We start from the raw sequence: 25,890 nt of genomic DNA, 5'->3' as shown, positions 1-25,890 counted from the left end.
AAAGGGCCGACGGCCCAGCCTCCACCGGGGCAGACCTGCCCAAGGCTGGCCACTCTGGAAGGGGCGGGAAGTGGTCTGGGGCCATTCCAGCGTTCCTCACCGGTGGGCCTGCTGGCTGGACCTCGGACCTACCCGGTGTGTAAGGAGCCGCAGAGGAAGGCACTGAGCAGGCGCTGGGAGGGGTGTGGTGTCAGAGGCGGGTGTGGGGGACTGCATTGGCTGCATCCCCGCGCCGCAGGGCCCAGGCCGTGGTTGCCGGGCCTCTCGGTAACTAGGGCACTGCTAGTCTTGGCGGAAGTTGTTTTGGAGGGCATAGGTTAGAGTGTAAAGGGCAGGTGTGCAGGATGAAGGACCAGAGACCCTGAACCGCTTCAGCTGCAGGAAAGCTGGAAACGTTACCCAAAGTGTAGCAAACGCCCTTTAAAGTGAGTGGAGGAGCCCTCGAGAGTGAGACCAGGTGTGGTGGGGCTGAGGACACCCGTCCAACCCTTACGCCTGGGAGCAGGGGAGGCGGGCTCACCTCCCCATGGCCTCCACGTGGCCTCCCCTCTCACTCGTGGATGGAGGCTGAAAGGGGCGGGTGGAGAAAACAGCCCAGGCGCGCCCCTACCTGGGAGGCTGGCAGAGCCGTGCTCACGTCAGGCTGCGTATCTGGGTGAAGCACAGCAGAGGTAACGATCAAAGACACAGGCCTTGAGAAGATGTGGCAGTCCTGAAGATTTTTATTTAGGAATAGTTTTCAATTTCCAGAAAAGTTGCAGAGATAGTCCAGAGCGTTCCTGTAGACCCCTCTCTCGGTATCTCCGTGATTAACGTTTTTGTTACTGTGGCACGTTTGTCACAACTGGGAACCCACAGGCAGTCCTCACTGTTTAGGAGCCAAGTCTCCTGGCTTTAGGAGGCACCTGGTGAGCCAGGAGAAGTTGTCGGCTTCTGCGGGCTGCGCCCCTCAGGAGCACGGCTGTGCCCACTTGGGCCGGAGACAGCCGTCCACCCCGTGTTCAGGCTTGAAAGGGCCCCAGGCTGCAGTGGTGGGGGGCCCTGCTGACACGCTGTCCCGCCAGGCTGTTTCCTGAATGGATGCCCGCGCATCCCTCCACCATCTGGTGCCACTGCCGGCAGGTGTACCTGCCCATGGCCTACTGCTATGGTACCCGGCTGAGCGCTGAGGAGGACCCGCTGGTCCAGAGCCTCCGCCAGGTGAGCCTGACCACGTATGCCTGCTCTCGGGGGGCCCCACGGAGCCGAGAGCCCCACAGAGTGGAGCGTCCACCTCCTGTCCCTAAATGACTGCCTGGGGGCTTGTGCAGTGGGATGGGCTGCAGGGCACCTGTGAGCAAAGGCCAGGCCCCAGTGTGTCCCCGGGGAGCAGCCTTGACGTGGGGCTTGGGGAGCAGGGTGCTCATCGGGGCCTGCCCTCGGGAGGGCAGGCAGCAGAGGGGACGGGCAGGTCTGGGGCTGAGGCGCTGCCGCCCTCAGGAGCTCTACGTGGAGGACTACGGCCGCATCGACTGGCCGGCGCACAGGGACAGCGTGGCCCCCGATGAGCTGTACACGCCGCACAGTTGGCTGCTCCACGTGGTGTATGGTGGGTGCCCCCAGGGGCTGGCTGGGCCCCCCGGGGGTCGGTCGACACCTAAAGTGACAGGGAACGCGGAGGGACACGGCCCTACAATGAGTCCTGGCGTTGGGGTCCTGTGGGGACAAGGGGGCTGGCGTGCACACCTCGTGTCCAGCAGACCCACCTGGGGCTCGGGCTCCTGGACAGAGGATTCGGAGCCCAGGGCCTTGAGGGGCCGGTAGTTCCTCCTCAGTGGGATAGAAGGGGCGGGACCCCACGAGGCCAGTCCAAGCCCATCTCCCGTGGGTCCTCCTGGCTGCTCAGAGCCGAGTGGCCTCCCCTTGGAGCCTGGCGGGTGCTGTGTGCGCAGGCGGCCACGTTCCCCCTCATTCATTCGTTCGTTCCCTCACTGGTCCTGCAGACGGGCCCTGGGGTGGGAGCCGGGACCCGCCCTGTTGGCACTGGGAGGCAACATGCTCTGCACGGCTGCGGGGGCTGTAGGGCAGCACCAGGATGCCAGGGAGGGGGCTGCACCAGCAGGCAAGGAGAGTGGGTGAGGGGGTGGCAAGGGGGGGGCCCAGAGACTGGCCGCTGTGGGCCGACCACCCTGGGGGGTCTGTGCTGGGGCTGGGACTCCTCTCCGTGTCTGGTGCCTGTTGACGCCCCCCCTCCCTCGCAGCGATCCTCAACCTGTACGAGCGCCACCACAGCGCCGGCCTGCGGCAGCGGGCCATCCAGAAGCTGTACGAGCACATCGCAGCCGACGACCGCTTCACCAAGTACCTCAGCATCGGCCCGGTCAGCGCCCCTCGCCCACTGGCTGTCTGGGCCTGGGGTGGGCGAGGACTGGGGGCGGGTTGCCCAGAGGCCTGTGTCTATGGAGCTGGGAGTGGGGGTCTCCCTGGAGGTGAGGTCTCCCACTGGAGGCGGTCACACCTTTACGTGGGACCTGGGCCTCTGATCCCCCAGGACCCCTGTGCTTGGCCCGCCCTCCCGTCCCACCACCTGGTGTGTCTGGAGCACTGCTTCTTGAGGCCACCTCCTGAGGTCTCTCTGGCCGGTGGGGTGGGCTGCTTTTCCTCCCCCGGTCCTCTCCCCTTCCCCAGCCCTAATAACCCACCATTTGCCTTTCTCCTATGGGGTTTGCAGGGCCAGGGTGCTTGCGTTCCACTCCTGATTGCTGTTGAGGCTGGTGACTCGAGACGTGCTTCTCAGAGCCTCTGGGCTCCTGACTCTGCTCTGCCCCGTGGGGCTGTGAGCCCGGGTGGCCAGTGCAGGGTCGGGAGGCTGGCCTGCAGCCTTAGGGCACTGGGTGCAGGAGGCAGCGCTGTAGCAAGCCTCGGGCAGCTGTGACCGTGGCCGCCGTGCTGGGTCAGCCCACGGCTTCTCTGTGTGAGCCCAGTGGGTGCAGTGTCCATGAGCCCCACGCGTGACCCTGCTCCCAGGTGTTTTCGAGGCCGGGTGGTACCCGGGGGACGTCAACTGCCACCGCCCCACCGAGGGGCCAGTTGTTTCCCTTTCAGCGCCAGGGGATTCTGCGTGGGCTCTGACCTAAGGCTGCGTAAAGCAAGTTAGAAACGCGCTGTAATTGGACCTTGGCCTAGGAGGTCCCGGGGTGGGAGAGCTGGGCCTCTAGAACATCTGCTCTGAGCAGTCAGGCCCTGCGCCTCTGGTCTCACCTCCGAGTCGCTCCATCTCTCCCGTGGCCCTCAGCCCTATCCTCCATCCTTTGAGTTATCTCAGGTAGCTCAGGACACACCACAACCCATGTACCCACTCAGGGGTCCCTGCCTTGCCCGTCACCCTCGTGGCGGTTCTTCTTACCAGCTGGCTGGGCTCCCGTCACCTCTACAGGTCACCCTGTCTTTTCGCTGCTGCCGTCCCCCTCCCTCCTTGGCACACGTGCCTTGGCCCATTCCCACCTCTCCCAGGGCAGGGCTGCAGCCTGGTAGCAGTGAGTGCTTGGGAAAGTGGTTAGAACAGAAGGCCTGGCCTGCAGCAAGGCCGTGCTGGGGCCTCGGTGGGGTAGGTCTGCGGCCCTCAAGCCCGGGAACCCCGGCAGGTGTGGAGCAGAGCCCTGACAGGGCCGTCTCCTCCAGATCTCGAAAACCATCAACATGCTTGCGTGCTGGCACAGGGAAGGGCCGGCCTCCTCTGCCTTCCAGGAGCACTTGTCCAGGATTCCGGATTACCTCTGGTGAGTGTGGCGGCGAGGGCGTGGCCCTCGGGAAGGGCGTGGCTGAGAGCCTGAAGGCCAGCGTGTCCCATGCAGGGAACTCTGTGTTTGAGGGAGGCCTATTCCCCTGGTGGGCCCTCCACACAGCTGGGTGGGGGGGGGTGGGAGCTGTCCTCACGTGTCCCCTGCTGCGTGGGCGCATTGCTTTTGGGACACGGGCTCTGGGCCCCTGACTTCTGGCTCTGCCCTTGCTCCCTGACATGGACTCTTCTCCTCGCAGGCTGGGCCTCGACGGCATGAAAGTGCAGGTAAGGGCTGTAGGGCCACAGCTGCTTGCTTACTTGCAACCGTTCCTGCCTTTCGGGTTTGTTAAGATCCCAAGTCACTCCTCCCGATGTGTTCTGTCAGCGTGTGGTAAGTGGCTGCAGGTCCCCCTTGTCCCGCATCTGAGGGGCACCGCCGGGCACCTCCTGGGTGTGTGCTGTCTGGCAGGGATGCTAACAGGCCCTGGGGGGTGGTGGGAGAGCTGAGGGCCTGCAGCCACACCACGGGAGCAGTCTGTACACCAGAGTCATTCAGAGCTGCAGCTCGGGGGGGACGAGGGCCACGGTGGTTCTCAGACGCCAGCCCAGCTGCTGCTGGACAGCTGATGATCTCACAGCTCGCATGCTGGTTCTGGTTAGCGGGGTCAGGACAGCAGCAGGATGCGGTCAGAGTAGAACCCGTGCCCTCTGCTGCCCCGTGAGCTGAGCATCCCAGAGGTACCACCTTCAGAGTCCTGAGACACACTCCTGTGGCCCCTCTCCGCGTACACCGCACCTCTGTTTTGTACCGTTTGCTGATTTCCAGTGTCTGGGTGTTGTAGATGCTGTTCCCCCAGCTTACGTCCTGTGCGTGTCCCTGGGGGTGGGGCTCCTGGGTCACCGGGCAGCCTGGGCTGACCTGGTCCTGTCCCGGCTGCAGGGACCCTGGGGTCAGCGAGCCGGGAGCTTTTGTCTCCTGTCACTCAGTGTGCAAATGTGGCGCCTCCAGCAATGTCCTTGGGTCACACTGACCTCTGGGCCCTTTGGGACGAGTGCACGTGGGCCCAGCCCCGCCCAGCGCAGACCACCCTCCCAGGTGCCCTTGCCAGGTGCACTTGAGCCCCACTTCCAGCTCCCTGGCCCCCACGCTGCCAGTCTTGTGTGAAAATATTCCTGAAACACGTGAAGTAGAGGAGGGTGACGAGCCCTCATGTGGCTCCCCACCCGCTTTGACACCTCCAGCCCTGGAGCTTACGAGGGCTTCTGGTCCTGACAAAACTGCCGTGCCGTCCGCACTGAGTTCACGGCAGCCCCCGGTGGGGTTTTGCTGTGTGTTCATTGGTATCAGGATCCAGTCCGGGAGGCTGATCCTTGCTGTTGCCTTTGTCCTACAGTCTCCTGGTGCCCTTCTCTCCTGGGTCATTTGTCCCTAGCATGTCTACCTTCTGCCTGCTCTGCACCCCAGATTTTCTGCAAACTGGCGGTTCGGCCCTGAGGCTTGATCGGTTCAGGTCTTTTTGGCCAGGCGCTGTGTGTGTTCTTCCCACACGTTGTCCTGCCAGGCTGCAGTGTCTCGTGTCCCTTAGTGCCACCGATTTGTCTGGGCTCCGTGCCAGTGGGCAAGCAGTGGAGGCCATGGCGGTGATCTTCCAAATCCTGGAAGTGCTCTGAGGAGCTCTGTCCTGGCTGGTGGCCTGGCTGCCTGACCAAGTTTCCTTGCAGGACCAGCCCCTCTCAGGGCCTCGTGGGCTTTAGGGGTACAGAGCCCAGAGCCTGGGGTGAGGAGTCGGCTGGACTCCTACCTCTCTGCAGGAGCTGGTGGATGCCCCTGCACCTTCCTTGGCCCTCTAGGCACCCATCAGATCTGGGAAGTTGGGGTGGGGGTGGGAGGTGGCTGCTGTAGGGCTGTCCTCTTTGCACAGGGTACCAATGGCTCGCAGATCTGGGACACCGCGTTCGCCATCCAGGCTCTGCTGGAGGTATGTGGCTCTGTCCCTCATTCTCCAGCCTCCACCTGCTCTTCCTGTATGTCCACCCCTGGATCCAGCCGGACACGGCACCTGCCGGCCCTGACCCTTCGCTTACCTGGGCTCCGAGACAGTGGTCTTGCTGGCAGCTCTGGGTGTGGGGCTGGCTTGAAGTCTTCGGGGGCAAGGGGCCCTGTGATGGCTGTTCCCGAGGTGGCGAGGTGGTGGGGTCTTCTGTAGGGGGAGCAGGCTCCAGGCTCTCCTCAGTGCTCAGATTGCTCACTACGGATGCTTCTGAGCACGTACTAGAGAGAAACAGGAGCGTGTCTTTATGCTGGTGGGAATGAGGTTGGCAGGATTTGGGGGGGAGTCTGGGCCACGTGGGGGCCTGCCTTAGATGGGCAGGGGCCCTGTGGGCACAGGCTGGGGCTGGGGCCAGGGTGGTGTGGACCATCTCTTCTGCTGTTGCTCCACCATGTCTTTCTGACTTGGCGGCAGAAACCCGAGAGCCCTGAGACTTGGGTGAGTTTGCTCCTGGTTCCCAGTGGTGGCCGGGTATCGCCAGGGTCGTCCAGGGACCAGCCACGCGCGCAGGCATGTGCTGGCTAGTGGCTCACCCCCTCCTCTTTCCCAGGCGGGTGCACAACACAGGCCAGAGTTTTCGTCCTGCCTGCAGAAGGCTCATGAGTATCTCCGGGTCTCGCAGGTGAGACCAGGCCTGGTCCGTGCCTTGCACAGGCAGGGTGCCCCTCCAGCCCAGGCCGTGCCCTGATTGTGGGTGGGGGCAGTGGGCCACGTGGGTGCTACCTGGAGGGTTCCCACTGGCACTGGTGACCATGAGGGCGGCGGCACTGGGTCCCTGCGTGTCCTGCTGTGCTGGCCCCTCCCTGCCCGGCGTCTATGTACTATGGTGGTGACGTGTTCCCTCCTGCCCCTCGGATTCTCACCAGGTCCCAGACAACCTCCCCGACTACCAGAAGTACTACCGCCAGATGAGCAAGGTACCGCGGCCAACCCCACCCGCCTCAGTTAGCCGGGCTTTGCCCTCGAGGAGGGCTCTCTCCTCGGCTTCCTGTTCTGATAGATGCACAGTGCGGGGTTCCACTGATGTACCCAAGATATTCCTGACTGAAGAGTTGTGCATAAATGCAGTAGCTGAGCTCTGTGGGCTTCACCCCACCATGTCACGCACTGTGTGCACTTAGCAGCACCTGCAGACATTAAATAAGCTGTCAGAACATGAATGGCAGTGATGAGGGGAGGAGTGGGGAGGGCAGTTCTTGCAGCACGTGGGGGCATGGGCATGGCCATGGCTGCGTTCTCACAGCGGGTTGCTTGTGCCCATCCCACAGTAGAGCCTGAAGGCGGTGACGGGCAGAGGCTGCAGTCCTTGTGCTGGAAGTTGGAGGCCGTCCACGTGTGTGTGGCTTGGGGCTGTGGCTGTACCTCCGCTGTGGATGGGCCTTGGCTCTGTGCAGGCGTGCGAGGTGCCATGGCCTGGGGTGGCCAGGTGTGGGCTTGGCCTCCACCCTTACAGCCCCACACTTTCCAGGGCGGCTTCTCCTTCAGCACACTGGACTGTGGCTGGATTGTTGCCGACTGCACAGCTGAGGCCTTGAAGTCCCTCCTTCTCCTGCAGGAAAAGTGTCCCTTTGTCACCAAGCACGTCCCACGAGAGCGGCTCTTCGATGCTGTCGCTGTGGTGAGGCTGCTGGGTGTGGGGCTCTGGTCACACAGCTGAGGGCACTGTGCACGTGGAGTCTTGGCCACCCCACCACAGACCCTCTTAGCACACCCAAGTTTTTTCCAATTTTTACGGTGGAGATCACATAATTTGGTGGCGCACGTGTGCTTTATAAGTGGTAAGCATGCACGTGCCGGGGAGTGGTCCCGGGTGGTCACGGAGTACCCGGTTGATAAAAGTTGCAGCCCACTGTTCTGGGCGCCTGAGGGTCCTGGTTTAACATGAAAACCGGCTCCCTCTTTCCCATCCCTGCTCCTTGGTTCCTAGCCTTGGGGTGTTTCTAGAAACTGTGCCACAGCCTGTGGGCCCTTGCACGTGCTCAGCGCGTGGGTGAATTCTCAGGATGTTCCCTCTGGTTTTAGTTGCTGAGCATGAGAAACCCTGATGGAGGGTTTGCCACCTACGAGACCAAGCGTGGGGGACACCTTCTGGAGCTTCTGAACCCCTCGGAGATCTTCGGTGAGTGGTCGGCCAGTTACGTGGCCACAGACTCGGGGGCCCTGCATGCCTGAGGTTGGACCTCTCGCCAGAGCCTGGAGCTCTTTCCCCTGGCGGGGGGCAGTACCAACAATGTTCTGGCAGATGCGGGCGGATGCTCTAAGGAGCCCCCAGGCACCAGAGTGTTCCGTGCTTCTCGACTTGCCAGGGTGCGGTGACCCTGGTTGTGGGTAGAAAAGCTGCAGTCTGCCTCTCGGAGGTGGGTGGGATTCACACCAGCTCTCTGGCCCAAGCCTGGGCCGACTCCTGTTCTGTCTTCCGTGGAGGCCGGCCTGTCTCCTGAATGCTCCTCACGGAGCCCACAGCTCCTCACAGGGAGGTGACAGTGGGGACCCGCTTGCCTGTGTCCTCCTGCTGCGTCTACGTGCGCCCCTGTCCCCTCCTTCCGGGTCTGCATTTGTCGGGCTCCTGTAACTGGCAGATGTGCTCCTGTGGAGGCCTTCTCAGGGTGGGCTGCAGCTCTGCTGTGTGCGCTTCCCTGTTACCCTCCCACTGGCCTGGCTGTCCTGCAGCACAGATGGGCCTCCAGGTCACCTGTGTAGGTGCCTCCCTCCCACCTGGTGGCCACGTCACCGGGCTGCTCGCTGGTGGTGCTTCCTCCGTGCCTTTGGAGGATGGTCAGGCTCGTGATGTGTTGTACAGGCTCTGCATGTTACGGCGTTCTCCTGTGTCACGGTTTGGCCTGAATTGCCGAATTGGGCAGCTGAGGTAAAGTTCACATTTCTCAAGCCTTCCTTTTCTTTCCCAGGGGACATCATGATTGACTACACATATGTGGAGTGCACCTCGGCTGTGATGCAGGCGCTGAAGCATTTCCACAAGCAGTTCCCAGACCACAGGGCCGGAGAGATCAGGTAAGGGCGGCCTTGGCACAGGGATGCTCAGTCACACAGCGTGGGTACCATTAGCTTGGGGCCAAGAAGTCAGACAACCTTGATGTCATTGAGGGCAAGCCATTTGCTCACTTGGGGTGCTCAGGCCAGGGGCCCATCTCAGGCCGGGGGCCCATCTCAGGCAGGGGGCTCTGGAATAAAACTCATTTAAAAATGGAAGGGGTCTCAGATGCTCCTGAATCCTGCTGTAGGCCTGAAGTATATCAAATGTGTGCACTGGGGGTCAGAGTAGCACAGTTATAACACAAAAATGAGTTATTTTTTTGCATCTTCTTAGTAACATTGAAAGAAGACACATAAAGGTGTACCTAGGAGATACTGTGGGTTCAATTCCAGCCACTGCAAATGTCACAGTAATGTGAGTCACGTGAATTTTTGGTTTCCCAGGGCATATGAAAATTACGTTTACACTATATTGTCATCTGTAAAGTGTTCAATAGCGTTATGTCTAAGAAAACGATGTACGTATCTTAATTAAAAATATTTTATTGCTAAAAAATATTAACCATTATCTGAGCCTTCAGCAAGTCAAATTCTTTTTGTAATAGTAACATCAAAGATTAATGATCACAGATCACCATAATAGATATAATAATAATAAAAAAGTTTGAAATATTGTGAGAATTACCAAAATGTGATAGAGACATGAAGTGAGCAAATGCTGTTGGAACAACGGCACTGATAGCCTTGCTCGATGCAGGGTTGCCAAAAACCTTCAGTTTGTAAAAAACACAGTGTCTGTGAAGTGCAGTAAAGCAAAGCACAATAACATGAGGTATGCCTGTACCCCCAGCTCCACTTGTGCCCAAATAATGGTAGTTTTTAAATAAACCTTTCCTGTTGAAGTCTGGCACATGTTTAGAGAAGTACACAAACCATACATATAGCCCTTGGATTAATTATGAAGTGGACACACCCATGTGACCACGTCGGGCAAACACATTACCAGAAGCTCCCCGCCTGGTTCTCCTCTGCCCACCGTGATCCCAACGTGGAAGCCCACGTCTGTCTCTCCCCACTGTCGAATGCAGACGCCATGCTTTGTTTATGCCTGTGCTTGTTGTATATCCTTCAGGGCCTCTCAGTGGGTTATTATGAATCATCCTGCTGTGAACAATCTCAGACTTGTGTTTCGGGGCACAGAGGTTCCCAGTTCTTGAGGACGTGGATGTGGACTTGCTGTGTTATGGGGCTTCTGTGCAGTTCTTGTAGATTTTCCTTCATCCTTGTATGATTCTGTTGTTTCATGGCTCTTGGTAAACCTGGTATAGATTCAGCTTGGTCATCATGTGCTTTACTTTTTATATATTGTTGGATTCAATTTGATAAGTATTTTGTTTAGGATTTTGTCAAAGGTTCATAAATAGCTAAAAGTAAAGCCATTGAATCATTAGTAAAAATTTATCACGCACACACCACAAAGACAGTTTGCAAACCAAGAGTGCACAAACCCAAACATTGAATGAGGCTCGGGTATATATTGTTATAAAGAGCTTATATTGTGAGAAGGCAGTAACTGTTTATTCTTCACAGTGATTGGTTACAATATTAGAATTTTCAGTGATTACCTCGTATCAACCTTGGGAAGCAGTTCAAGTTTCTTTATGATTTCCAGAGGTGTAAACAAGAAATGACCCAGGTCAAGTTAGTCTTGCAAAATAAGCTAAATTAGCCTTTGTATGATTAAACTGGTTTTGTCTGCTCAGGGAATTTTCGAGGCTGGGCTCTGTTTGTTTTTGATTTTAACAGTTCCCCATTTTGGTCATTGTCTCAGCCGGCTGAGAGTATCACCAACCAGTGTCGTGTTATTCTCTCTCTCCACCGTTGTTGTAGTCAGGCTGAAGAGTCACATATTGGCTGTTTTCACTAGTTGAATTGACAGGTTGGAGGGCCATGTAGTCACCATCTTCATCATTCATGTGGTTATTGCAAATTTCATCCAGTTGTCTGATCCTGATGGATACCATTTGGTATGTGAGTGGCTGCTGGTAGGCATTTAAAACTGTTGCGAAATTAATGTGATGACTATAAAAAGAACAATAATCAAGATTGAAAAATTTCCCAGAGCCCAAATTTAATCAATTAAATAAATCAAATGGGTTATAATCAGATTCGGGTATTACCTTTCTAAGTCAGTCTACAAAAACTTTAAAAGTTGTTTACGGAGGCGCACATGCTGTGTCAGCAATCACATGTCCTCAGTGTTCCTCAGGACAGGATGCACCTTGGGTGTTTACTTCAGGAGGCAGCATCGTAGATGTCTTTCCACATAAATTAGGCCTCTATATGATCTGCGCAATCAGGTAATTCAATGAGAGGCATTTCTATGGAAGCAAAAGAAAAATAATGGTAAATAATTCAAGGAAATTATAAATTCAGTTTCTGAGTTTGGAGAGCAGCTAGTTGAGACGATTTCTAGATGCTGGGTTCTAAGCATCTTCAGATGCACTGAGGACAAGTGTGGCAATTAGACAGATTTTCCTGGTTTTCAGTGTGAATGTCTCTGGAGATCTTTCTGAGTGGCCACACAGCAACAGGCATGAGAATCGTCCTCACATGAGCTGTTGAAGTTTGTATCAAGTTGTCCAGCTTTTGCTTGCAGGGCTTCGGAAAAAGGGCAGTTTTAGTTTCATAGTGATTCAAAAATCAAGAGTGGAAGAAAATTGTAAGAGTTCTAGCCACATATTGGAGGAAGTCAGAAGAATTCAGGATTCAGTCCAGTTTACACTTAGAAAACAAATTAAAAGACAATTAATAGTACTAGAATCTGATGTACATAAAGGTGTATTATTGAAACATAATTTTTCTCTCTATAATCACCTCCAAAGATAGTTATCAAAGATAACTAGTCTAGTTTCAATAAACTTGGCCTGATTATTTATATAAGTGCAGCAGGAATAGCGACTGACCATATAGGCTCTTTAAAATCTGTTTCGTTGGAACTTTTCATGAGGAATCTCATATTGGATCTTTAAAGTCTCTTTAGGCTAAGAGGCCAAGCCAAGGACTTGTCCAGTTGTGTCCTGTTACAAGAACAGATTCTTACTTAACTTTTGCAAATATGTATTGTTATGAAAAATAAGAATATTTAATAGGAGTTTCAGAATTCTTGAGGGACCAGGTAGGGAGAAAAAGATAAATGTTTACTAAATTGCTGTAAGTTGCAGACAGCTTAAAAGAGGAGAAAAAGGGTCCTTTAATTTTGGAAAACAGAACGCTAATGAGTGAGCACTTATCAGAAGCCTACATTCTAGAGTACTTGTGAGGGTCTTTTCCATGAATCTCTTTGAAGATGAAGCACTTTTGCAGGAACATTTTTGCAAAAGCATCAGAGTAAAATAATAACTGTTTGTAAATGAAAAGAGCTGGAATTATATCAGGGCATACCAGATTTTTGGGAATTTCATATGATTACTGGAATATTTATTTTATTTATTTTTCAATAAATTTATTTATTTATTTATGGCTGTGTTAGGTCTTTGTTGCTGTGCACAGGCTTTCTCTAGTTGTGGTGAGCAGGGGCTACTCTTCATTGCAGTGTGTAGGCTTCTCATTGTGGTGGCTTCTCTTGTTGTGGAGCACGGGCTCTAGGCGCGTGGGCTTCAGTAGTTGTTGCACGTGGGCTCAGTAGTTGTGGCTCATGGGCTCTAGAGTGCAGGCTCAGTAGTTGTGGCGCACGGGCTCAGTTGCTTCACGGCATGTGGGATCTTCCCAGACCAGGGCTCGAACCCGTGTCCCCTGCATTGGCAGGCGGATTCTTAACCACTGTGCCACCAGGGAAGTCTTGGAATATTTATTAATAATTTCCACATAAATACATCCTAAAAAAAGTTCAGCATCACTTCTTATTTGAAAATGCTTCCCATGAAATTTAACACATACGAAAAGTTACATAGTTGTAAAAGAGCTTGTCTCTTTTAATAGAGAAGACTCAGTTTTCTTAAGTAATCAAAGACCCAATAAAGACAAATCATAGAATCTTAGTTTTCTAGACATATTACATTAAAGGTAAAGAAAAACATTTGTTTACCCTTTCTTATTAAGAGCAGACCAATAATCTAAGAAAACTATCCTTTTAACAGAGAAAAGCAAATTCTAATTTCGTACCAGTGTAATTTTTTTTGTTTTTTAATTTATATTTGGTTGCGTTGGGTCTTTCTTGCTGCGTGTGGGCTTTCTCTAGTTGGAACGAGCAGGAGCTACTCTTCGTTGCGGTGCACAGACTTCTCATTGTGGTGGCTTCTCTTGTTGCGGATCACAGGCTCTAAGCGTTGGGTTTCAGTAGTTGTGGCACACGGACTCAGTAGTTGTGGCTCACGGGCTCTAGAGCACAGGCTCAGTAGTTGTGGCGCACGGGCTTAGTTGCTCTGCGGCATGTGGGATCTTCCCCGACCAGGGTTCGAACCCGTGTCCTCTGCATTGGCAGGCGGATTCTTAACGAGTGAGCCACCTGGGAAGTCCCAGAACCAGTGTAATTTTGATATTAAAATTCTTCCTTTTTTAAAAACTTGTATAAATCCATTCCAGTCTTAGTCAACGTGACTACACATAAAATTCCTTTCTCCAGATTCCTTTTCTATAAACCTACAGCTTTTTATATCCATTCAAGTTTTGTCCTTTTTCCTTTCTTATTCTGGAACAATCATTTTACTTACAACAAAATTACTTTCTTTTTTTCCTTTCAACAAAAATGTATCCTTATTCCTCATACCTTTTTTTTTTTTTTTAATATTTATTTGGTTGCACTGGGTCTTAGTTGCAGCTCACCGGGTCCTTAGTTGTGGCAGGCAAGATCCTTAGTTGTGGCATGCAAACTTCCAGTTGCAGCATGCATGTGGGATCTAGTTCCCTGACCAGGGATCGAACCCGGGCCTCCTGCATTGGGAGCGTGGAGTCTTAGCCACTGTGCCACCAGGGAAGTCCCCCTCATACCTTCTACTGAAAACACACATCCAACTTTTCATATATAGTCATTTTCTTTTATCTCTATTTTCTAGTAATTTTGTAAACAAACAAACTTTAGCTCTTATATGAATCAGTTTTGGCAAGGGAACTTCTATAGCAGTCTGTATTTTTTTTTTAAAGCCTCTTTTTTAAAAAAATGCTGATTTTTCAACTTTATTAGTTCAAATGTTATTTTCTCAATTTCAAAGACTTACAAAGCTTACCTAGAGAAAAAATGATGCAAGGAAGTTGTTACAGAATAATTACACATTCACTCTTAGAGGATAGCATAATTGCCTGTGAACGACATTAAATGAAGATAAATTCTTTCTACATAATACAGTTAAAATAAAAGATATGCTTTCTGGAAATTACATTATGAGATTCTCTGGTGTCTACAGGTTCATCCCAACGTTGCTCTACTAGACTGGGAAACATAGAACAGGCAGGGGCTGCAGGATCCTCACATCACTGCTGAAGAGGGTTGCTCTGCGTTGAGTAGGCAGAATAAAGATTTGAAGGATGGAGAACAACCTCTAAAGTGATCGCTGAGCTATAACTGTATGGGAAAACGCCACCAGAATTCCCAGGCTTGCAAGTAGTTATAAGATTGCTCCCTGGCTGCAATCTGAAAAGGCGAGGCAACAAAGCCTGAGCCTATCAGAGAGGTTGCAGCCTGGCCTTAAGGAGCCATCGCTGTGTGTACAGGGCAGAAATGGTGTGGCTGTGGTTGGAATGGCCTGTCCAGCTGGCCGCGCGGTGCTTCTGTTGCTCAGTTTGCCGTCGTGTAAGAGTGGCCGTTTTCCAGCATGGGCCATTCCTTAGTGAGAGACGCAGTGTATGTCATGCCCATACCTTTGTGTATAAAACCGTACAACTAACTGAGACGGCAGTGTAATAAATGGACACGTATTTCTTATTTTCAGTATATGGCATGTGTGCATCCTATTTTGTACTTTATGAAACTATTGCTTACATACAGATAATGAATAAATCTATTAATAAATCTATAAGGTATAGCTAAAATTAAAGATGTATACTATCCCTTTATATAGGTATAAATAATATGTATACTTTCAATTTAAATAAATGTTAATCATAACTCACCAATGGTCTGCGACCACGGTTTGAAAAATAAGAAGTTGCAGGGGCTTCCCTGGTGGCGCAGTGGTTGGGAGTCCGCCTGCCGATGCAGGGGACGCGGGTTCGCGCCCCGGTCCGGGAAGATCCCACATGCTGCGGAGCGGCTGGGCCCGTGAGCCATGGCCGCTGAGCCTGCGCGTCCGGAGCCTGTGCTCCGCAACGGGAGAGGCCCGCGTACCGCAAAAAAAAAAAAAAAAAAAAAAAGAATTTGCAGTAAATCCTCCCACAGAGGAGAAAGTTCTCTTTGATGGATGCTTAGATAAATGATTTTCAGGCTTTCCTTTTAAATGTACACTTAAGTTTATAAGTAAGTTTTGATGTATCGTTCAGTTAAAAGCATTTTCTATTTCTATTGTGAGTTTTCTGGCCCATGAGTTATTTAGGAGCATGTTGCTTTATTTCCAAAACAGTTGGAGGAGTATCCGGTCATGTTTTTGCTGGTTTCCCTCTGTCTGGCAGGCTGTGCAGCCACAAGGGGGCACAAGCGGGCACTGTGTCTAGTCTTCATTTTGTCACCCAGGCCAGGCTGGTCCCTTGGCTGTGTGCTGTGCGTGTGATCTGGGGTCCTTTCCTTTGGCAACCTTGTCCTCAGAGATGCCCTCACAGGATTGACCTTCCTTCTTACTCATATTTTTAAGAATTATTATAATAAAAGTAAAACAAGCTCTTTAAAGGAGACTTGGACGATACAGAAAAGCAGCAGAAAGAAAGCCTGCTGCCCTTCCTCACCCCTGAGAAGAGGGTGTTCTGACTGTTTGATCTCCACGGTGCACCTTTCACGTAACTGGCTCCGTTTACCGTGAGGTTCCTGAGAGCAGCTGATAACTTCCCTTGTCGTTTGGCATTCTCCTCCAGTATGGGTTGTGATGGTTATTTCTGAATTTTCATTGCTGTTTTACAGCTTTTCCCCATTTTAACCTGAGCCGGTATCCTCTTGTTAAATCTTTGTTCAGGACCATTATTCTTCCCTAGAGCCACGTGGGCTTGGAGTCAGCCTGTCTGGGTGGATGCGCCTGCCCCTGCCCCTTCTCTGCTTGAGATCCTCGTCTAGTCACTTCACCCCCCTGCCTAGGTTCCCCCTGCCACATGCGGCAATAGTACAGCCTCACGGAACTGGGAGGATTGAGACACCACACGAAAGCACTGGGAGATTGGCATGTGATAAGCACAGAATAACTATTGTTATTGTGTAAAAACTCCTGCTTTGGAAGGTAAATTATGATAGTTTTCTGGTGGATTTACTTCATTTGTATTTCTTTGGAGATTACTGAGCTAAAATATTCTTTCCAGACGTTTATAGGTCATTTCTGTTTCTTCTTTCACATATGAATTGCCATTCATCCCCTGTCCAACTTTGTTGCTGGGATGATTTTTCTTCTTGCCTTACATGTTTATTAAGCACAATAAGTAATTCTGTATCTTATGTTACAGGTACTTTCTCCCAATTACTTTATTATTTTTACCTCTAGAGAGTTTGAACATAAGTTTTTATTTTTTAAACAAATATATTAACTTGTTATATTAAGATTTTTAATTTAGGAGTGTTTTTAGGTATAGTTTGAGGGCGTCAGTTACTCTAGTAATACGTATATGGGATATTCCATTTTACTAGATTGACTTGAAATTCTTCATTAACTTCAAAATTATAGGAAAGTTATAAAAGGAGTAAAAAGCACTCCTATTTACCTCTTCCAGCTATTGCTCAGTTGTTAATGTTAACTTTTATAATATAATAGCCAGTTAATTTACCAGCAAAAGTGAGTTTATTCAGAATAGCCAGAGGAATTGCCATTCGGGACATGCGAACTGTGACAGATCACAGGAAAATCCAGAGAATAAGAAAGGAAACTTGCTTTTATAGGGGCTGTGATAACCAAAGAGTCTGTTGGAGGGGTTGGGGATCCAGAGTATGGAGGCTTCCCATTGATGGGCTGCTGCTGTCTCTCATTGGCTGGGCTGTCGTGGGAAAGAGAGTTTTCTTCTTCCTGCGGGATAGTAAGCAGAGACACCTTCCTGCCCGAGATGTGGAGGGCCATTTTTTCCTGTTTGGGGTAATTGATGATGCCTGGTGGGCCTGAGCACTTCCCTTACAGGCCTGTCTTGACTCCAGCTTTAGGTGAAGCTTCTTTAATTAATTCCACTTTAACATTTTACTGTATTTCCTTCATCATACTCCCTCCCATATGTTTTTTCTTGAACCATTTGAAAGTAAATTGCAAATGTGATTACCTTAATCCCTAAATACTTTGGTGTTTTTTTTTGTTTTTTTGTTTTTTTTTTTGCGGTACGTGGTCCTCTCAGTGTTGTGGCCTCTCCCGTTGCGGAGCACAGGCTCCGGACGCGCAGGCTCAGCGGCCATGGCTCACGGGCCCAGCTGCTCCACGGCATGTGGGATCTTCCCGGACCGGGGCACGAACCCGTGTCCCCTGCATCGGTAGGTGGACTGTCAACCACTGCGCCACCAGGGAAGAACTTTAGTATTTTTTAAAAATAAATTTATTTATTTATTTATTTATGGCTGTGTTGGGTCTTTGTTGCTGTGCGCGCGCTTTCTCTAGTTGCGGTGAGCGGGGGCTACTCTTCATTGCAGTGTGCAGGCTTCTCATTGTTGTGGCTTCCTTTAGTATTTTTTTTAATGAGGTTATTCTCTTATGTAAATATGAGTCACAATATTAACATTGGTATAATACCATTATTTAATCTATGGAACTTATTTCAATTGTCCTAGTTGTACCAGTGGTGTGGTTTATGGAAACATTTTTCCTCAAGGTCTAATCCAGGGTCATTGTATTTAGTTGTCATATATTAGTTCTTTAACCTGGAACAGTTCTTTAGTCTTTCCTTGTGTTTGATGACTGACATTTTTGAAGAATATGGCAAGTTATTTTGTAGAATGTCCTCAATGTATGTTTTTCTGTGTTTGCCCATGACAAGATTCAGGTTATAAAATTAAGCATTTTTGTCGAGCAGGTAACAAAAGTGATGGGGCTTCTCAGTACACCATATTAAGAAGCATGTGTCAACACTGACCGTTGATTAAGGAGATGGCCACTTGTTTTCCCCACTGTAAAGTTAATATTTTTTTCTTTGTGGAAGAAAGTTTTTTTGTTTTAAATTTTTGAAATTTTATTTTATTTACTTTTTTATACAGCAGGTTCTTATTAGTCTTCAGTTTTATACACATCAGTGTATACATGTCAATCCCAATCACCCAATTCATCACACCACCATCCCCACCCCTGCTGCTGCTTTCCCCCCTTGATGTCCATACTTCTGTTCTCTACATCTGTGTCTCAACTTCTGCCCTGCAAACCGGTTCATCTGTACCATTTTTCTAGGTTCCACATACATGCGTTAATATACGGTATTTGTTTTTCTCCTTCTGACTTACTTCACTCTGTATGACAGTCTCTAGATCCATCCACGTCTCAAAAAATGACCCAATTTCGTTCCTTTTTATGGCTGAGTAATATTCCATTGTATATATGTACCACATCTTCTTTATCCATTCGTCTGTTGATGGGCATTTAGGTTGCTTCCATGACCTGGCTATTGTAAATAGTGCTGCAATGAACATTGGGGTGCATGTGTCTTTTTGAATTATGGTTTTCTCTGGGTATACGACCAGTAGTGGGATTGCTGGGTCATACGGTAATTCTTAGTTTTTTAAGGAACCTCCATACTGTTCTCCATAGTGGCTGTATCAGTTTACATTCCCACCAACAGTGCAAGAGGGTTCCCTTTTCTTCACACCCTCTCCAGCATTTGTTTTTTGTAGATTTTCTGATGATGCCCATTCTAACTGGTGTGAGGTGATACCTCATTGTAGTTTTGATTTGCATTTCTCTAATAATTAGTGATGTTGAGCAGCTTTTCATGTGCTTCTTGGCCATCTGTACATCTTCTTTAGAGAAATGTCTATTTAGGTCTTCTGCCCATTTTTGGAGTGAGTTGTTTGTTTCGTTAATATTGAGCTGCATGAGCTGTTTATATATTTTGGAGATTAATCCTTTGTCCGTTGATTCCTTTGCAAATATTTTCTCCCATTCTGAGGATTGTCTTTTCGTCTTGTTTATGGTTTCTTTTGCTGTGCAAAAGCTTTTAAGTTTCATTAGGTCCCATTTGTTTATTTTGTTTTTATGTCCATTACTCTAGGAGGTGGATTAAAAAAGGTGCTGTGATTTATGTCAAAGAGTGTTCTTCCTGTGTTTTTCTCTAAGAGTTTTATAGTGTCTGGTCTTACATTTAGGTCTCTAATCCATTTTGAGTTTATTTTTGTGTATGATGTTAGGGAGTGTTCTAATTTCATTCTTTTACATGTAGCTGTCCAGTTTTCCCAGCACCACTTATTGAAGAGACTGTCTTTTCTCCATTGTATATCCTTTCCTCCTTGTGATAGATTAGTTAACCATAGGTGCATGGGTTTATCTCTGGGCTTTCTATCCTGTTCCATTGATCTATGTTTCTGTTTTTGTGCCAGTACCATATTGTCTTGATGACTGTAGCTTTGTAGTATAGTCTGAAGTCAGGGAGTCTGATTCCTCCCCCTCCAATTTTTCCCTCAAGACTGCTTTGGCTATTCAGGATCTTTTGTGTCTTCATACATATTTTAAGATTTTTTGTTCTAGTTCCATAAAAAATGCCATTGGTAATTTGTTAGGGATTGCATTGAATCTGTAGATTGCTTTGGGTAGTATAGTCATTTTCACAATATTGATTCTTCCAATCCAAGAACATGGTATACCTCTCCATCTGTTGGTATCATCTTTAATTTCTTTCATCAGTGTCTTACAGTTTTCTGCATACAGGTCTTTTGTCTCCCTAGGTAGGTTTATTCCTAGGTATTTTATTCTTTTTGTTGCAATGGTAAATGGGAATGTTTCCTTAATTTCTCTTTCAGATTTTTCATCATTAGTGTATAGGAATGCAAGAGATATCTGTGCATTAATTTTGTATCCTGCAACTTTACCAAATTCATTGATTAGCTCTAGTAGTTTTCTGGTGGCATTTTTAGGGTTCTTTTTTTTTTTTTTTTTTTTTTTGTGGTACGTGGGCCTCTCACTGTTGTGGCCTCTCCCATTGAGGAGCACAGGCTCCAGATGCGCAGGCTCAGCGGCCATGGCTCACGGGCCCAGCCACTCCGCGACATGTGGGATCTTCCCGGACCGGGGCACGAACCCGTGTCCCCTGCATCGGCAGGCGGACTCTCAACCACTGCGCCACCAGGGAAGCCCTAGGGTTCTTTATGTATAATATCATGTCATCTGCAAACAGTGACAGTTTTACTTCTTTTCCAATTTGTATTCCTTTTATTTCTTTTTCTTCTCTGATTGCCATGGCTAGGACTTCCAAAACTATGTTGAATAATAGTGGTGAGAGTGGACATCCTTGTCTTGTTCCTGATCTTAGAGGAAATGCTTTCAGTTTTTCACCATTGAGAATGATGTTTACTGTGGGTTTGTCATATATGGCCTTTATTATGTTGAGGTAGGTTTCCTCTATGTGCACTTTCTGTAGAGCTTTTTTTTTTTTTTTTCGGTACGCGGGCCTCTCACTGTTGTGGCCTCTCCCGTTGCGGAGCACAGGCTCCGGACGCACAGGCTCAGCAGCCATGGCTCACAGGCCCAGCCACTCTGCGGCATGTGGGATCTTCCCGAACCGGGGCACTAACCCGCGTCCCCTGCATCGGCAGGTGGACTCCCAACCACTGCGCCACCAGGGAAGCCCCCTGTAGAGTTTTTATCATAAATGGGTGTTGAATTTTGTCAAAAGATTTTTCTGCATCTATTGAGATGATCATATGGTTTTTATTCTTCAATTTGTTAATATGGTGTATCACACTGATTGATTTGCGTATGTTGAAGAATCCTTGCATCCCTGGGATAAATCCCACTTGATCATGGTGTATGATCCTTTGAATGTGTTGTTGGATTCTGTTTACTAGTATTTTGTTGAGGATTTTTGCATCTATATTCATCAGTGATATTGGTCTGTAATTTACTTTTTTTGTAGTATCTTTGTCTGGTTTTGGCATCAGGGTGATGGCGGCCTCATAGAATGAGTTTGGGAGTGTTCCTTCCTCTGCAGTTTTTTGGAAGAGTTTGAGAAGGATGGGTGTTAGCTCTTATCTAAATGTTTGATAGAATTCACCTGTGAAGCCATCTGGTCCTGGACATTTGTTTGTTGGAAGATTTTTAATCACAGTTTCAATTTCATCACTTGTAATTGGTCTGTTCATATTTTCTATTTCTTCCTGGTTCAGTCTTGGAAGGTTATACCTCTCTAAGAATTTGTCCATTTCTTCCAGGTTGTCCATTTTATTGGCATAGAGTTGCTTGTAGTCTCTTAGGATGCTTTCTATTTCTGCGGTGTCTGTTGTAACTTCTCCTTTTTCATTTCTAATTTTATTGATTTGAGTCCTCTCCCTCTTTTTCTTGATGAGTCTGGCTAATGGTTTATCAATTTTGTTTATCTTCTTAAAGAACCAGGTTTTAGTTTTATTGATCTTTGCTATTGTTTTCTTTGTTTCTATTTCATTTATTTCTGCTCTGATCTTTACAATTTCTTTCCTTCTGCTAACTTTGGGTTTTGTTTGTTCTTCTTTCTCTAGTTCCTTTAGGTGTAAGGTTAGTTAGTTTTTTTGAGATTTTTCTTGTTTCTGGAGATAGGCTTGTATAGCTATAAAATTCCCTCTTAGAACTGCTTTTGCTGCATCCCAAAGGTTTTGGATTGTCGTGTTTTCATTGTCGTTTGTCTCTAGGTATTTTTTGATTTCCCGTTTGATTTCTTCAGTGATCTCTTGGTTATTTAGTAACATACTGTTTAGCCTCCATGTGTTTGTGTTTTTTACATTTTTTCCCTGTAATTCATTTCTAATCTCATAGCATTGTGGTCAGAAAAGATGCTTGATATGATTTCAATTTTCTTAAATATACTGAGGCTTGATTTGTGACCCAAGATGTGATCTATCCTGGAGAATGTTCCGTGCGCGCTTGAGAAGAAAGTGTAATCTGCTGTTTTTGGATGGAATGTGCTATAAATATCAATTAAATCTGTTTGGTCTGTTGTGTCATTTAAAGCTTCTGTTTCCTTATTTATTTTCATTTTGGATGATCGGTCCATTGGTGTAAGTGAGGTGTTAAAGTCCCCCACTATTATTGGGTTACAGTTGATTTTCTCTTTTATAGCTGTTAGCAGTTGCCTTATGTATTGAGGTGCTCCTTTGTTGGGTGCATATATATTTATAATTGTTATATCTTCTTCTTGGATTGATTCCTTGATCATTATGTAGTGTCCTTCCTTGTCTCTTGTAACATTCTTTATTTTAAAGTCTATTTTATCTGACATGAGTACTGCTACTCCAGCTTTCTTTTGATTTCCATTTGCATGGAATATCTTTTTCCATCCCCTCACTTTCAGTCTGTATGTGTCCCCAGGTCTGAAGTGCATCTCTTATAAACAGCATATAGATGAGTCTTGTTTTTGTATCCATTCAGCAAGCCTGTGTCTTTTGGTTAGAGCATTTAATCCATTCACGTTTAAGGTAATTATCGATATGTATGTTCCTGTGACCATTTTCTTAATTGTTTTCAGTTTGTTTTTGTAGGTCCTTTTCTTCTCTTGTGTTTCCCACTTAGAGAAGTTCCTTTAACATTTGTTGTAGAGCTGGTTTGGTGGTGCTGAATTCTCTTAGCTTTTGCTTGTCTGTAAAGCTTCTGATTTCTCCATCGAATCTAAATGAGATCCTTGCCGGGTAGAGTAATCTTGGTTGTAGGTTCTTCCCTTCCCTCACTTTAAGTATATCATGCCACTCCCTTCTGGCTTGTAGAGTTTCTGCTGAGAAATCAGCTGTTAACCTTATGGGAGTTCCCTTGTATGTTATTTGTCGTTTTTCCCTTGCTGCTTTCACTAATTTTTCTTTGTCTTTAATTTCTGCCAATTTGATTACTATGTGTCTCGGCATGTTTCTCCTTGGGTTTATACTGTATGGGACTCTCTGCACTTCCTGGACTTGAGTAGCTATTTCCATTCCCATGTTAGGGAAGTTTCTGACTCTAATGTCTTCAGATATTTCCTCGGGTCCTTTCTCTCTCTCTTCTCCTTCTGGGACCCCTATAATGCGAATGTTGTTGCGTTTAATGTTGTCCCAGAGGTCTCTTAGGCTGTCTTCATTTCTTTTCATCTTTTTTCTTTATTCTGTTCTGCAGCAGTGAATTCCACCATTCTGTCTTCCAGGTCACTTATCTGTTCTTCTGCCTCAGTTATTCTGCTATTGATTCCTTCTAGTGTAATTTTCATTTCAGTTATTGTATTGTTCTTCTCTGTTTGTTTGTTCTTTAATTCTTCTAGGTCTTTGTTAAACATTTCTTGCATCTTCTCGATCTTTTCCTCCATTCTTTTTCCGAGGTCCTGGATCATCTTCACTATCATTATTCTGAATTCTTTTTCTGGAAGGTTGCCTATCTCCACTTCATTTAGTCGTTTTTCTGGGGTTTTATCTTGTTCCTTCCTCTGGTACATAGTCCTCTGCCTTTTCATCTTGTCTGTCTTTCTGTGTATGTGGTTTTTGTTCCACAGGCTGCAGGATTGTAGTTCTTCTTGCTTCTCCTGTCTGCCCTCTCAGGGAGATAATTTTAAACTATGTAAATATCCTGTTTCTCATCATACTTCTACCCATTCGTTTCAGCACCTGATGATGATTCTTGCTTGCATCAGTTGTTCATATAACGATTGCAAAATTGTCAGTCCTTTCATATGTATTAGTTGGTGTTCTATTAAAAACTTTTCTTTGCCCCTGTTTACTTATTTGCTTATTTGTTAGTGTGGACTCATGGATTCTCATGCTACTGATTTTTTTTTTCTTGTGTTAAAATACATGTAACATAAAATTTACTATCTTAGCCATTTTTAAGTGTGCAATCCAGTGGTGTTAAATACATTCACATTCACATTGTTGTGCAACCATCACCACCACCCATCCCCATAACTCTTTTCATCTTGTAAAACAGATACCCATTGAACAATAACTCCCATTTCCCCACTCTTCCCAGCCCCTGGCAACCACTATTCTATTTTCTGTCTCTATGATTTTGACTACTCTAAGTACCATGTGTAAGTGGAATCATATAATATTTGTCTTTTTGTGTCTGGCTTATTTCGCTGAGAGTAATATCCTCAAGGTTCATGCATGTTATAGCAGGTATTATTAGTACTTCATTCCATTTAAAAGCCGAATAATATTCCATTGTATGGATGAACCATATTTTGCTTATCTGTTCATCTATGATAGACCCTTAGGTTGCTTCCACATTTTAGCCATTGTGAGTAATGCTACTGTGAATAGCATTTAAATCCCCTGGAAGTCACTTCCGCCAGAAGGGCAGGGGCTGGAACAGTTGGGGGCAGGTGCAACAGCCGTGGCCTCCTGCCCCTCTGCCTGCTCCTCTGTGAGCAGAAGCATCGTTCAGAGCCGATTCCCAGTTTTTGGAGGACAGGGTCCTTTTTGCCCACCCTAGGTCCTGCAAGATGCTCCAGGGACACACGCACAGCTGCCTCCTGGGTCCTGGGGTGGGGGATGGGTAGCTGTTCCTGTGCTAAGAGCTGAGAGCAGTTTAACCCTCCAAACCTTCCCCTGGAAGTTGCAAGCCTTCAGCAGACTGCAGACTTCCAGAATAGTTACATTGGGCACATTCTGCCAGTGCAGTAGTTGCCCAGGCGGGAGAGGGGTTCCCGGTGCTGCCGGCTCTGCCATCCATCCAGGAGCCTCTCCAGTTGATTTTGATATTGATCTTATAGCTAGACAATCTGTTAAACTTAAAAAAATTAATACACTTTGTCTTATAGAGCAGTTTTAGGTTTACAGAAAGATGGCACAGGGAATTCCTGTTCAGCCATTTCGCTCCCCCTCCCACCCCATTTCCCTTGTTATTAATATCTTGCATTAATTTGGTACTTTTTAAATACAATTGATGAGCCAATGTTGATACATTATTATCATCCAAAGTCCATAGTTTACGTTCAGATTCACTCTTTGTGTTGTACGTTCCATGGGTTTTGACACATGTATACAACATGTGTCCATCATTACTCTATCATGCAGAATAGTTTCACTGCTCTTAAAATCCTCCATGATCCGCCTATTCATCCTCCCCCCTCACCCATCCCCTGGGAACCACTCCAGTATGTCATATGGTTAGAATCATACAGTCTGTAGCCTTTTCAGACTGGCTTCTTTCACTTAGTAATATGCATGTAAAGTTTCTTCATATCTTCATGTACCAGTTTGTTTATCCATTGCCTATTGAAGGACATCTTGGTTGCTTCCAAGTTTTAGCATTATGAATAAACCTGCTATAATTACTCCTGTGCAGGTTTTTGTGTGGACATGTTTTCAGCTCATTTCAGTAAATACCAAAGAGCATATGGTTGGCTCATATGGTAAGAATATATTAGTTTTGTAAGAAACCACCAAACTGTCTTCCAAAGCGGCTGCACCATTCTGCGTTCCCACCAGCAGTGATGAGGGTTCCTGTTGCTCCACAGCCTCGCCAGCATTTGGTGCTGTCAGTGTTCCGGGTTTTGGCCATTCCGATAGGTGTGTAGTGATATCTCATTGTTTTAATTTGTGACTTCCTAATGATGTATAATGCTGAACATCTTTTCATGTATCTATTTGCCATGTGTATATCTTTGGTGAGGTGTGTATTCAGATCTTTTGCACATTTTAAATTTGGGTTGTTGTCTTATTGTTGAGTTTTAGAAGTACCTTGTATATTTTAAATAGCAACCCTTTGTCAGCCATGTATTTTACAAAGATTTTCTCTCAGTCTGTGGCAAGCTCAGGTCTGGCTGCTCTCCGCTCAAAAGCCAATACTTGAGAGGCAAGTGTTGTAAGAAAGGAAAGGTTGCTTTAATCAGAAGGCTGGCAATGTGGGGAGAAGG

General features: G+C 47.7%; 1 protein-coding gene across 10 annotated transcripts in view; it reads left to right on the top strand.

Moving 5' to 3' along the window:
* LSS (lanosterol synthase) overlaps window positions 1-25,890 on the top strand; it is a 42,593-nt gene that overhangs the window by 7,501 nt on the left and 9,202 nt on the right. For 9 of the 10 annotated variants that reach the window (XM_067739737.1, XM_067739731.1, XM_067739738.1 and 6 more), the window contains exons 7-17: window positions 1,065-1,200; window positions 1,480-1,588; window positions 2,241-2,359; window positions 3,661-3,758; window positions 4,018-4,045; window positions 5,683-5,739; window positions 6,362-6,433; window positions 6,678-6,728; window positions 7,280-7,429; window positions 7,834-7,930; window positions 8,718-8,823. In XM_067739737.1, the coding sequence (XP_067595838.1) occupies window positions 1,065-1,200; window positions 1,480-1,588; window positions 2,241-2,359; window positions 3,661-3,758; window positions 4,018-4,045; window positions 5,683-5,739; window positions 6,362-6,433; window positions 6,678-6,728; window positions 7,280-7,429; window positions 7,834-7,930; window positions 8,718-8,823 (1,023 nt within the window). Of the gene's footprint in view, window positions 1-1,064; window positions 1,201-1,479; window positions 1,589-2,240; window positions 2,360-3,660; window positions 3,759-4,017; window positions 4,046-5,682; window positions 5,740-6,361; window positions 6,434-6,677; window positions 6,729-7,279; window positions 7,430-7,833; window positions 7,931-8,717; window positions 8,824-9,139; window positions 9,240-25,890 lie in introns of those variants that run through there. The other variant, XM_067739739.1, reaches the window with a different exon arrangement.

Source organism: Pseudorca crassidens, chromosome 5 (assembly GCF_039906515.1).
Source record: "Pseudorca crassidens isolate mPseCra1 chromosome 5, mPseCra1.hap1, whole genome shotgun sequence".
In the NCBI taxonomy this organism is placed as follows: domain Eukaryota; kingdom Metazoa; phylum Chordata; class Mammalia; order Artiodactyla; family Delphinidae; genus Pseudorca; species Pseudorca crassidens.
This window is presented reverse-complemented; position numbering and strand designations above follow the sequence as displayed.